Raw genomic sequence first — 14,315 nt, forward strand, 5'->3', positions numbered from 1 at the left:
TTTAAAAATACCCCAATTTACTAGGCCTAGCCCTTAAGCTACAGGGCCAGGGCCGGCCCGCGGGCTTTTGACCCGTTTAAGAAAAAATACTATTTTTTATATTTATCATATTTTTTATAAAAATAAACCAATGAAATTATTAATAAAAGACATAAATATGAATAAAATTAAGTCACAAATATAAAATATTATCATATATAAATATTCATCAACATCTAAAACATCGAAAACATTCATTAACAAGATAACAACATCTAAAAGTTTTATCTATAATGCAATTATGCAATAAATAAACACTATCATTAATATTTTGAACCTTCATCATCACTATAATTAATTATTTTTCTTCATAAGTATGCTTTTCTTTCGTAACAAAAATATCAAGTTTTTCTTCTTTATAAGAATTTTATTTTTAAATTTTGCAATCTAACTATTATTTTACTTTAATGTGAGAAACATTGTTGTTGAAACTCATGAATTTCTAATTCAAATTATAGAATCACAAGTTATATAAGTATAAAAATATTCTATTATCAAATATATATATATAGTTTAAAAATATCAATGCATATAATATAAATCAAATCATTATTAAAGTCCAAATTAACCCATTTTTTAAAAATTTAATTGGATAAATTATTGTCTAAAACTAAATTTAATTTTAAAATGATAATAATAACTAAATATTTGAAATATTATTAACAACGTAAAAAATTAATAACATTAATATTATATAAAAAAATTTAAAAAATAAAAAAATTATAAAATGGCTTAAAAGGGCTGGCCCGCGGCCCTCCAGGGCCGGCCCTTTTAAGCCCTCGGCCCTCCAGGGCCAGCCCTCCAGGGCTTATTTTTCATTTTAAGAGAAAAATATCAAACCCAGCTCTCATAATTTCAGGGCCTAAAAGGGCCGGCCCGACGGGCTTGGTCCGTTTTCTCGGCTCTAAGTGCCATGAAGCTCTTAAGCTGGAACTGTCGTGGGTTAGCTAAGCCTGCGGTAGTTCACATCTTAAACGTTTACTTTGTAAATATAAATCTAATATGGTATTTTTGATGGAGACCAAAATCCCTGTAAATAGGATCTCTTGCTTACTATCTACTTTTGGCTTCTTCCTAGTTGCTAGTTATGATACTATAGGTGCAAGTGGAGGTCTGTATTTTGGTTGTGAAAAAAGCTCTGGTCTCACGATGAAGCAAGTCTCTCCTAACTGGTTTCATTCTGATGTGAATATCAACTCTGAAGTTTCTTGTTACTTAACTTGCGTCTATGGCTTTCCTTTCTTTTCTGACCGTTATATTTTATGGAATTGGTTAAATAGCCTCTACGAGGATATAAACAAACCTTGGGCCTTAATTGGAGATTTTAATCGGGTACCTTATCCTCCTGAAAAACTTAGTAAAATTAATTTGATTAAAGGCATGGGTGCTTTTCAAAACTTTCTGAAACAAGCTAGCCTTTTTGATCTCCCACCTAAGGGGTCATGGTTCACTTGCATCAATTTTAGAGACGGTTAAGACGTAGTTTAGGAACAACTTGATAGAGTCTTTTGTAATCAATCTTGGTTTTATCCATTCCCTTACTCATCAGTGGAAGTCTTTGCTATTGCTAGTTCTGACCATGCCCCTCTTTTATTCAGCTCGGATCATACTGGACCCAAATTTGCTAAGCTTTTTAGATTTGAGAACTTTTGGCTTAAATTTCCTGATTGTGCTGATTTAGTCCATAATGTTTGGTCTTCCATTTCTATCAATCATCCGCTCTGGTCTATTATGTTTAAGCTAGAAACTTTAAAGGAAGAGCTGTAGCTTTGGAACAAATGGAAAGTGGGAAAGATTAGAAATAACATAGATTGTTTAGAAGCTATGTTACGGAATTTGCAAAATTATCTAAATACCTAAAATGCAAGCTTTTGGGTTAATTCTTTAAGATCTAAGTTGGAATTTGGTATGAATGTGAGGAGATTTTGTGGGCTTAAAGAGCTAGAATCAATAAAGTGCTTTATGGAGACAAAAACACGAAATATTATCACAATCTGGTTAAAACATGTTAAGCGTTCAACTTCATTCATTCCCTTAAAGATGACCATAATATTTGGATAAATGAGCAATCTTGTTTGATGGTTTTGGCTGTAGATCATTTCACTATTCTCTTATGTGGTCTACACCTTTAGTCGAAGTTGAGCATCAACTACAAGCTATTAATTTGCCTTTGTTGGCTCCCGACCAAATTCAATCTTTAAATACTCCTCTAACCCTGGTAGAAGTTGAATAGGTGGTGAAACACATCAAGCCAAATAGAGCACCAGGAATTGACGGCGTTAATCCTAAATTTTTTCAACATTATTGGTCCTTTATTAAAAATGATATTTTCAATATGGTGCAGACTTTTTCCCACGACAAACTTGTCCCTTCTCCTTTGAACAAAACTTTAACAACCTTAATTCAGAAGGGGAGGAGTGCTCAGACTTTCAATGACTTTAGACCCGTAAGTTTGTGTAATGTATTATACAAGATTATTACTAAAGTAAAGTGTGGAAGATTGTAGCTAATCATACAACAAATTATATCACCTTTTTAAAATGCTTTTGTTAAAGGAAGGGCTATCTCTAACAATGTCCTAGCTGTAAGTGAAGCCCTAACCAAATTGTAATCTATGAGGTCACAAAAACATGGGTAGTATGCTATCAAGATTGATATTGAGAAAGCTTTTGACAGATTATCTTGGGATTTCTTGCATAGGGTGCTGTTGAAGATGGGCTTTCCTGAAATTGGATACAAATGATTATGAGTTGTGTTACTTCTACTTCTTATCAAGTCCTAGTTAATGGTGCTCCCTCGTAGTCTTTTAACCCTGCTTGTGGCATTCGTCAAGGAGATCTGACGCCACCATATCTATATATCTTATGTGCTAATGTTTTATCTGCTTGGATCTTACAGGAACAACATTGTGGTCGGTGGCATGGCTTTAAAATTTCATGGCGATCCTTAGCCTTATCTCACCTATTATTTGTTGATGACACAGTCTTATTTGTGAGGGCTGATGAAGAATCTTTTCAACTGGTTGGAGCTGTGCTGGACAAATATGGCAAACTAGCAGGCCAAGTGGTCAACAAGCATAAGTCTCTTATTGTCTTCAGCCCTAATGTTTCACATTCAAGCAAACGTAGACTAACAAATATTTTGGGTTTTAATTTTGTCTTGAAGTTGGGCAAATATCTGGGCCATCATGTTGATTTAGGTAGAGATAAATCAACCCTTTATCATGAAATTTTGGAGAAAATTGATACAAAATTACAATTATGGAGATCTCAATTACTCTCCCAGGTAGGTCGACTGATCCTAATCAAACTTGTAATTTCTTCAGTGTTAGTTTACCCCCTTTCTTGTGCTAAAATTCCTATGATAGTGGCCCATCAAACAGATATGAAAATCACTGACTTTTTCTCGAGCTTTAGGAATAGCAAGCCAACAATTCATTGATTGGCTTGGGATAAACTTTGTTTACCTAAGGACTAGGGTGGCCTTGGAATTAAAAGAACGGAAGAATTTAATAAAGCATTGCTTGCCAAATATGTGTGGAGACTATTCACATCAAAAAGTACTTCCTTACTCTCCTTAGTTCTCCGTCCAAAATATGTTTTTGATCCAGAAGAGGACTTTATTTTGAAAAGATCTACTGAATCTGTCATGTGGAAAGGAATTTATAGCGTGAAAGATGTCATTGTCAACAATTTGAACTGGAATTTGGGAAGTGGTTCACATATCAACATCTTTAGCCACTTCTGGTGGCCTTTACAGTGTACTCAACCATTGACAATAGTGTCAGTAGGTGACAATAGTGACAGTTGCTGATGGTTATAAGTTCTTTCTTTCCCGCAATGAATTGATTACACCACATGACAATCTATGGGAAGTCATCAACAAATTTCATCTTATTCCTTGGGTTGCTTTATTTATTTGGAAACTCATCCAAAATGCCTTACCCATGAAAGATATGATATGTAAACACCACTTGATTGTGGATTCAGCTTCCTTATTCAGCTGTTTTGCCTCTGAGACACTAGAACATCTATTTTTGCGCTGTCCTTGGTCAAGAGCTATATGGTTTGGATCCCACATATCCTTCAAATCTGATCTTGATTAATGCCAACCTTTTTATCCTTGGTTGAAGAACTTATTATCTCAAGTTGATGGTGTAGTGAGATATTATGTTTACTATGTTCTGTACAAGATTTGGTACTTTCACAATGAGCAGCTCATGAAAGGTATCATTGTCGACCCCTGCTATATTATCTCCACCATTAATTCTGGTTCCCATAGAATGTCCCTCAAATATGTTGGTAACAGAAGGACAAAAAAGACTAAAAAAGCAGGGGCCCCTCTAAATAATATTGTCTTAAGACCGGGTTGGCCAATTGTTATCTCTAATATTTGGAGGTACAAAACTAACTAACGGAAGCGCATGATTTTGAGGATTTATTTTAGAAGTGAACCGATATGAGCTCTTGTCATGACAAAAGATAGATATTGTGACAAATGGCTCTTTGTTATATTAGACCTCCCATTATATATGCTCTGTATATTCAAACATCAGACACTATACTACTCAGGTTTCTTCAGCAACCGACTAGCACTTCTAAGAATGCCAAAGTGGTTTTAGATGACTGTATGAAGTTAATTAGTCTTTTTCGAAGTAGGTCTTTCAGCCAGTTTTTTTCCTCCATTGTTCTTACCTTTACTTCATGGTTAGTAATATCCTTTATAAAAAATAAAAAAAAGGGCTTTGAATTTTGAGAATCCATCTTAATTACTTGATGAATCATTTGCAGTAACAAAATGCAATCGAGCTGAAGTTGCATTATATGTCTCTTCTGGTAGAGGAAAATAACATGTTCCACATATTTATTGGTTTTATATATATATGAAATTCTGCAATTTTTCCTAGATGAGAATGAAGGCGACGTTGATGTAAATTTATGGCATATTGATTTTCATCCCCTTGTTTTGTCACTTTGCACTAGCAACGCTATATTGTAGGGCTATTCATGCGCATGTCCTAGTACCGTCCTAATGAACAGGGACAAGACGGGATTTTTGTTCCGTGTCTTGCCCCGTCCCAGTTCTGGTCTAGTCCCAATGAGATTGGGCCAAAACCGAGACTGGACTAGACGTCATGTTTCTTTTTTTCTTAAAAAAGTACTATAATTTTTTGTATGAATTTTTTTATGTTATAATGTTTGTTTTTTATTGGGTTTTTCAAGATAAAAATATTACAAAAATTATTATGCAGAAAGCTCAATTATATCATATAAAAGAAGTGTAAAAAACAATATTGTCAAAAAAAAAAACCAAATAAAAAAAACAATGTATAATAGTTTTATAAATTATTTTATCGAGGAAGAAAATTTTGTTGAGATAGCACTGTAATTTAAGAGCTGAAAATCATAATAATTATTATTAATAAGTGAATTGAATAATCTAATAATAATTATTAATATATAATTTTTTTAAAAAAATATGCCGGGACCAGAGTTGTCCCATCCCGAAATTTTTTTTGTTCCGTCCCAAATTAACTAGGACCGGGATGGGATGATCGTAACTGGGCAAGTTAAATACTCCTACAATACTATGTACACCCTTAATCTCTTCACCAAATGTCTGGCTCTTCTCCCATGTAGTATCACTCTCATCTATTAAAGAGAGATCTACATCATAGTCGACGAAGAAGATGACGCCATCTACTTTTTTTATTAGCTAATCTTAACCTTCGACCTCAATAATGGTTTCAAAGGAGAATGGAGACATTTGTCTTCAATCCTGCTCTCTCATCACTTGCCACTTTTCATGGTTAACCTTAAGTTTATTTCAGACTTACAAGCCAGTTTGGATGACACAAGGACAGAAAAGTGGGCCCCATAATTTAAAATATATAGGTCAATGTTAGTGGGGTTTACGGCTGTGGTAAAATAGAGCTCTTTTGGAACCATTATAATTATATTTGGATTCAATATTTGTTTATGATGCTAGCCGCACATATAGATAATGTGCATGGGTATTTTTGTCGCATCACCCTTAAAATAAAACATTGAAGTCGTCAAGGAAAATAAAATATAATATAGCATGTGTTTAAAGAGCACAGAAATCTTCATGGCTCACTTCATAGGTGCCTTTCCTTGATTCCTACTAGATCATTTATGTGAAAGTGTTAATATAAAGAATGAGATATAATGTCTCAATAACTACTAAAATTCTAATCTATACGGGCAAACTATATATGATTAACAAAAATTCGATTATACATATTTGTTTGTGTGTGGATACCACAAATTTTTACATTAAACTCAATTTTACTTTTAATTCAATAATTTATGAATCTCAATTTTCTATGTATCCAAAAATAATGCAATATACAACCTCGCTTATATTATTATCCATCCTTATACCACTGACTGTAGTTATAGTAAAAAAAAAAAACTAATTCATTTTACTAGATTATTCCAAGCTCACCAATACTTGAGATATATCTAGCGAAAAATATAGAATTCAAGTTTGAACTATGGCTTCTCTCCTTTGAAAATAAAAATAAGAAGGTGTCAAATGTCTCATAGCTGTAATGAACTCCCGACCAAAGAAAAATATGAAAGAAGGGGCCCTAACAAGTGCCATCTGCTATGCACTTAGTGAGGACATACTGCTTGGTAATTGTATATCCGTGCGTATCTCCTTTTATCCTTCGCCCAACAATGTATGTGTCATATGCAGATAATGTTACATCAAAAATACCTCTATAAATATATTATTATTTTAAATAAGAGAACAAGAAAATGTCAGTATAAATTAACAGTACAAATCATTATATTATTCAATTATTATATTTAAAAATATCTGACTACAAATCCTAATGGGTTAGTATAATCTTTGGATAAATTCATATACATATGAAAGAATTTTAATAAGATAAAGATGACAATTAATAGGATAAATTTTAAAATAAAAGTAGGTCTACTATAATTCTATTTATTTAAAAAGTCAATAAATTTACATATATTTTGGTTTGAGATAATTAAATTAAAAATAGTAATCCACGACCTAATCACACACAATCCATATGTACATGGAAGAATTTTCAAAGTTACTTAACTATTTTGTAGCTTATAAATAATCACAATGATTACTCCAAAATTATCAATAGGAGCCTACAAAATTGCACATAAATATTTATTAATATATAACTCAAAACTATTCTAGAATTATCCTAAAATTCTAAAACTATACTCTAAATTAAAATTATATAAACATATTAACTATCACATAACTAACTATTTTATAATAGATACCATATTATTCGGGGATAAAAATTTTCTTATAAGATAATATTTAAATTTAATAACTTAAATAAATATATATATTTACTACCCAAAATTCTAATCTCACATTACAATTTCAATTATTTATTCTACTCTCATTTTAAAATTTTTTCTCAACCCAAACAACTCCTTTGAATTATAAATACACTTTCATTTTATTTAATTTCATAAAATTCTAAATTTATAAGTTCCAAGCTTAAATTTTTTTTTTAATAATGTATATTTAACATATTCAATATTCAACGTGATTGAAACCCCAATAATATATTAAGTAATCTAAATACATTATTTAACTTAAATTTAATCACTATAAACATTCTATATATCTTGAATAATAAATTTCTTTAACTAAAATCTTAGTTTAAAATTCTCAACACAATCGATGAACACATATAAATCGATTAAAATTCATTAATAAGGTACCTTTAAATTTTTACGGTCATATATTATCAAAACTCACTGCATAATCCATATTCAAATCACCAAATTTTTTCTAAACATTATAATAATACTATCAGTATAAAGTTCTAAATATATAGAAAATATTTATAAAGACAATTTGATAAAAAGAAATATTTTTGTGCACTTAAATGATTCCCAACTCTTGTCTTATTCTTCAAAACAATTGAAAGCATACATTGTTACTCTCTTTGTCTCTCACTCTCTCTTTCTTTCTCTGTGGCAGAAAAACTGGGTTGTGAGGGTGTTTAATACCCTCAATTTCTTCTTAACAATCCTTTTCCATTTTCTTTTGTCTATGTCAATATGCTCCCTCTCCTATTCTACTTCTTCGTAAATACCCCTTTTTCCAGCTGATTTCAGTGAGAAAGCTGAGTTTCTTAATTTAATTGAATTTAAATCATAATAATTTTTCATAACAATTTCTATAACACTTTTTATTAATTTTTTCAATATTTTTATGCCAAAAAATAAAAATCAAATAGTTACAAGTGGGCCTTGGTTCTCTTATAATTTTAGTTAACAATCTAAAAAAAATTTTAATTTCTCTAAATTGCATCATTCTTCTCAACTTGTTGATGTGTAATAGAGATGTCAATAAAGATTACGCCAACCCTAAAAGATTTCCGCAAGAAGATTTAGGTCCTAAAAAGACTTGCCATTTATAGCCCACATAGCTTAAAATTGTCATATTATTAAAATTCGGCCCTCAAACATGACGGCTCAAAGTCTAAAAGCGCTGGCCCTTTATGTTATTTTTCAAAACTTAAATTCTTTTCAATTATCTTGAAACAAAAAAGAAAGCAATAAATCTTCTAAAATTTTTTATTCAAATTATAAATATTAGTGAAATAAACGAATAGTGTTTAGGAAAAAAAAATCAAACACTAATAAACTATTGTCCACACTCAAAAAGACCAAAGCTAAATAAAAAAAGAAAAGTAGAAAGATAAAAACCAAGTAGCTAAATATTAACAAAATCAATATGATTATTATCTTCATCTTCATCACTATCATCAAGATTAATAATATTTGATTGTTCTTCACTCTAAATATGCTCTTCTTCAGTGATAAAAATATCAAGATTTTTATTTTTATCGCCCTTATCTAAAGCAAAACTATGCAACAATTATGAGTACAAACGAGATTCACACATTTGTCAGAATAAAAGAATTTATATACTTTGTTAGACATGTGAACTGATGGGAAAGGAAGATTCTCTAGCCATTGTAATGATTGGAATGCTAGCAATATTAGATGCCATCCTTGAAAGAATTGAAAATTGATTTTAATTGTTATTCAACAGTTTAAGACACATAATTCTTTTCAATTATTTGGCTTAAGTATTAGTTCTTCTAAATAATTTTCATATTCAAACTTGTCCATAAAAAACTAATCCATAATTGTAGAAACATGTTGATAATAATAATAATAAAAATAAAAATAGGCGAGCTTAAAAGGGTTGGCCTGGACCCTAATGGGCTAGCCTTTTTATTTTTGAGCTTTAAAAGGCTTATACTTTTAAGTCCAGTTTTCTTTTGAACCTTCTAAAATACAGGCCCATCCCTTTACTTAAAAAGCTTAAATGAAGATAAGTTAATGGGCGGAGCTGGAACTGTCAGAACAGACTCTAATAACCTTTCTGAAGAACTGAATATTGAGCATGAAGATGTAATAGTGGACATGGATGGCCTCATACCAACCATCAATTTCTCTGAACGAGTCAAGAGCTACATGTTCCAAAGTATGAGACTTGCAGTTGTAGTCAAACTACTGGGGCACTATATACGACAAGATATTCTCTACGGCAAGATCGCGAACCTTTGGAGACCCACTGGAAATTTCAAACTGACTGAACTTAACGGCGGCTGTTACATGGTCAAGTTCAACAATAAATGGGATTATCAGAATGCTATGCTGGGTGGACTATGGGTGGTCCTCGGCCACTACCTCACGGTACATCCATGGGAGCTGATGTTTTCCCCCCTTAACCTTGAAATAAAGCATGTTTATGGCTGGGTGAGATTGCCAGGACTACCGTATCATTATTATCACAAGAGCGTGCTTCGGGCTATCGGGGAACTCATTGGGACTGTATTGAGAATAGATTACAACACTGAAGGAGTGGACAAGGCGAGGTTTTCCTAGCTAGCAGTGAAGATTGACTTAACCAAGCCACTCGTTTCGATGATTAGACTAGACGGTGCAACACAATTCGTAGAATATGAAGGCATGCCTACCATTTGCTACCACTGCGGGAAGTACGAACACCTAGAAGCATCCTACCCAGCCAAGTCGCAACAGATGAAAACACAGGAACCAACAGCCAAAGCACATGCCAGAATTCTGACCAGTACCACGCCACGGCCATCTTCATTAGAAAGTTGGGTGCGTGAAACAAAAGAGCATGAAGACAAAAAGTATGGAGAATGGATGAAGGTGCAACCTCGGGGAAAGCATGGTAGCAGAAACAGTAAGATAGCCCCCGAAAGCAGCATCAATCCTAATGACACTAGCGACAACAGATTTGATCCTTTAGCTACTGCAGAGGACCCAGAGTTTCACCATAATGGCAACCCCCTCCCTGCCATAGCCGAAGAAAAGCCTGTACCACCTCCTGCTTCCTCAAAAAGCACCACACGGCAAGAGTGGACAATCAAGTCAGCGGACAGTCGCACGAAAAAAACCGCTAAGAGCATAGGCTCCAGGATGAACTCAACGCCCAAAACCCCAGTTGTCATTGTCTTTGATTCTCCGGCCTATAAAGAAATGCACGTCCCCACATCCCTAGACCCAACCAAACACTCAGCAATCTCCTTGTCTGACATGAGAACAACGACGCAACCAACAGGAGAAATGGCAGAGAAACCTACTGGGCCGAGGCACTTAAAGGCCCCTAGTCCAACAAACGCAAGTAAGGAATCTTTTTTTACCAAAACCACCAGATAAGAGCCCATCCAAGAATGGTTTTAAAATCCAACAAACAGTTAAAGTGAAGCACCTAAAGCCCAAGTCCAAAGAGGAAGTTGGGTCTCCGTCTGAGGAACTTACCAAGGCCCTGGTTGACGCTTTAGGAGCCACTATTCCCTCTGAAGATGAATAAGCTTTCGTGGAAGCAATGGATAATGGCTTGGAAGAAGACACGCAGTCAGAATGCTCCAATATGGAGCATTAACTCACTTTTTCTCATGATGGATAAAGCATTCCTTGTATGGAATTGCCAAGGGGCAACCTCAAGCAAATTTCATGTAGTACTCAAATCACTACTACAAGGATATGGACCATACATTATTGTTCTTGTTGAACCACGTATATTCGGTACTAAGGCGGACCGAGTGATCAGGAAAATTGGTTACACCAACTCTCATCGAGTAGAAGCAACTGGCTTTTCTGGGGGTATTTGGGTCCTTTAGTCTGACCAAACTAATATTTCAGTACTCGTGAACCACAAGCAGTTCATCCACATCACAGTGGTTAATAAGGACAAGGGAAGTAAAACACTCTTCACTACCATTTACGGGAGTCCTAATCCTATGATGCAAGAAAGAATGTGGATTGATCTTCTTAAACTCCCCATTGGTGCACAGAAAGCTTGGCTTTTGGCAGGCGATTTCAACGCCACACTCAATGCTAATAAGAGAAAAGGAGGAGCTATACGCTTAAGGGAGGGATGCAAAGCTTTCAGGACTTTCACTCAAAGGCTTGGTTTAATGGATCTAGGATTTACAGGGCCAAAATATACTTGGAAAAGAAGGAGTCTTATGGTTCGTTTAGATAGAGCTCTGTGTAACAACAATTGGCTCCAAGCCTAGCCCAATATCTCAGTCATGCACTTGCCAAGAATTCAGAGCGACCACCGACCTCTTCTAATAAAAGGTGAAAAGAATCTAGGCCACCCAGCCAATCCCTTTCGTTATTTGGCTTGCTAGAATCTGCACCCAAGATTCAATGATCTTGTGCGACAACACAGGACTCCGGATAAAGACCTAAGGGTTAATTTAGAAACATTCACTGAAGCTAGGAAAAAATGGAATAAGGAAGTCTTTGGGTTGATTGGAGTAAACAAGAAAAAACTGCGCAAGCAGCTACTAGAGATCCAGAAAGCAATAAAGGCATCCCTTCTCGATTCACTTGTTAGATACGGAAAAAATGCTGATTGCTGAATATGAAGATATGTGCCTTCAAGAAGAAGTGCTTTGGATGCAAAAATCAAGAAGCCAATGGCTCACTGATGGGGATCGTAATACTAAATACTTCCATACCAAAGCACTGATACAACAACGGCATAACAGGGTTTCAATGCTAAAAAATCAAGAAGGAATGTGGGAGGCTGACCAGCAGAAACTTGGTCAAATGGCTTTAGACTACGTTCAACAACTTTACTCTATTGATCCAAATCAACATACCCTGCGCCTCACCAAAGGTACGTTTCCTCTGGTCTTTGACTTATTAATTAATCTAATTGGTTGCCCTGTTACTAAGGCAGAGACCAAAAGAGCGTTATTTGACATGCACCCACTCAAAGCACCCGGGATTGATGGACTCCATGCTTTATTCTTTCAATCTCATTGGGACATAGTTGGTGACTCAGTCTTCAAAGAAATACGGGCTATATTTGAGGGTGGAGATATAGAACCACATCTAAATCATACACTCATCTGCCTCATACTGAAGGTAGAGTAACCCCAAACCTTGAAGGAATTCAGGCCAATCAGCTTATGCACAACAATTTACAAGCTGATTACCAAGATCATTGCCAATAGATTGAAGCTGACAATGGACCATCTTACCCTCCCGTACCAAGCAAGCTTCATTTAAGGGAGGAACATTACAGATAACATCATCATTGCTCAAGAAGCTATACACTCCATGAGGAGGAAAACAGGCAAGAAAGGGTGGATGGCAATTAAAGTAGATCTAGAGAAGGCTTTTGACAGCTTACGTTAGGATTTCATAGAAGAGACTCTACATGATGCTAAGATACCAGTGAACATCATTAAGGTGATTATGAATTGTGTGAAAGGACCGACTATGCAAGTGCTCCGGAACGGGACACCTACTAACCCCTTCACTACCCAAAGGGGGATCCAACAAGGTGATCTACTGTCTCCTTACATATTCGTCTTATGTATGGAATGTCTCTCACAGATTATTAAGGCAGCAGTGGTACAGAAAAGATGGCAACCTATCCAAATGGGGAAGAATGGGCCCTTATTGTTGCACTTATTCTTTGTGGATGATTTAGTTTTATTCAGTACCACTGAACACCACTAGATAGATCTCATCCACCTAATTCTAGAGGAATTTTGTGCTGCATCTGGACATTTAGTGAGCAAAGTCAAAACACGGATATATTTCTCTAAGAATGTTTTTATATCTGAGGCAAATGCAATTTGCAATAGACTTGGATTCCAAAAAACAGAACAGCTTGGAAAATATCTAGGTGTGCCACTTTTGCATGGTAGAGTCACAAAGGAAACTTACCAGTATATAAAGGAGAGGATGCGCAAGAAACTCTCAGGATGGAAAGCTAACTCGCTCTCTCTAGCAGGTTGCATCACCCTAGCCCAGTCAGCTCTCTCTACAATTCCCCTTTACGCTATGCAAACAACAAGAATACCTCTCTCGGCATGTAGCAGGATGCAAGCCATGATCAGAAACTTCATTTGGGGAACAACAAAGCAACATAAAAGTGTCTCCTTACTAAAGTGGAATGACATGTGTCAACCAAAGCAAAAAAGAGGATGTGGTCTACATGACATGAAGAGTCAAAATTCAGTTTTTTTAATGAAACTCCTCTTTGCTAAGGTCAACAAGCCTGATCTCTTATGGGTTTAAATCCTCCGTGCAAAATATAAATGGGGCGCAACCAGATGATAAATTTTGCACTAATAATAGCTCCTACTTATGGAGAAACTTGGGAGCTGTCTGGAAGGAAGCAAAGCTAGGTATCAAATGGAGTGTAGGGCATGCTGAACGTGTATGCTTCTGGACTGACCATTGGGTGGGTGATCTTGGCCCACTCCACCAATTGGCTTATACACCCCTTTCAGATGAGGAACTCCAGCTTCCACTACGGCATTTTGTAACAGGCAATAGTAATTGGAGAATTGATGACTTCCGCGAACTACTACCTGGTTTTTTGATAGATAAGATAGCAGCGAGCCCCACGCCTCAAACATCTGTAGGAGATCACCAAGAAAAAGGAACTTGGAGGTTCACTGCAAATGGTGACTTTACAGTTAGTTCAGCTTATAAAATGCTTTGATCTGATGAAGAGAACAATGAGGATGTGAAATGGAAGCTAGTCTGGCAATGGCCTGGAGCTCAAAGAGTCAGGACTTTCTTATAGCTGACAATGAACAACAAGCTCCTTATGAATAGTGAAAGGAGGAGACGTCATATGACTGAGCACGACACGTGCAGAATTTGTGGAAGGGCAAGAGAAGGCCTGGATCACGTGTTATGAAGGTGCAACTTAGCCACGTG

At 35.2% G+C, this 14,315-nt stretch overlaps 1 protein-coding gene across 1 annotated transcript; it reads left to right on the plus strand.

Moving 5' to 3' along the window:
- The first annotated feature begins 10,951 nt into the window (after nt 1-10,951).
- On the plus strand, nt 10,952-11,638 carry LOC114759113 (uncharacterized). The gene is made up of 2 exons (XM_028948203.1): nt 10,952-11,222; nt 11,298-11,638. Exons 1-2 carry the CDS (start codon nt 10,952-10,954, stop codon nt 11,636-11,638), a joined length of 612 nt encoding a protein of 203 aa, XP_028804036.1.
- Nucleotides 11,639-14,315: the final 2,677 nt, after the last annotated feature.

The sequence above is a fragment of the Neltuma alba genome, unplaced genomic scaffold (genome assembly GCF_004799145.2).
Source record: "Neltuma alba isolate B1F8T4 unplaced genomic scaffold, ASM479914v2 tig00010789_pilon, whole genome shotgun sequence".
Classification (NCBI taxonomy): Eukaryota; Viridiplantae; Streptophyta; class Magnoliopsida; order Fabales; family Fabaceae; genus Neltuma; species Neltuma alba.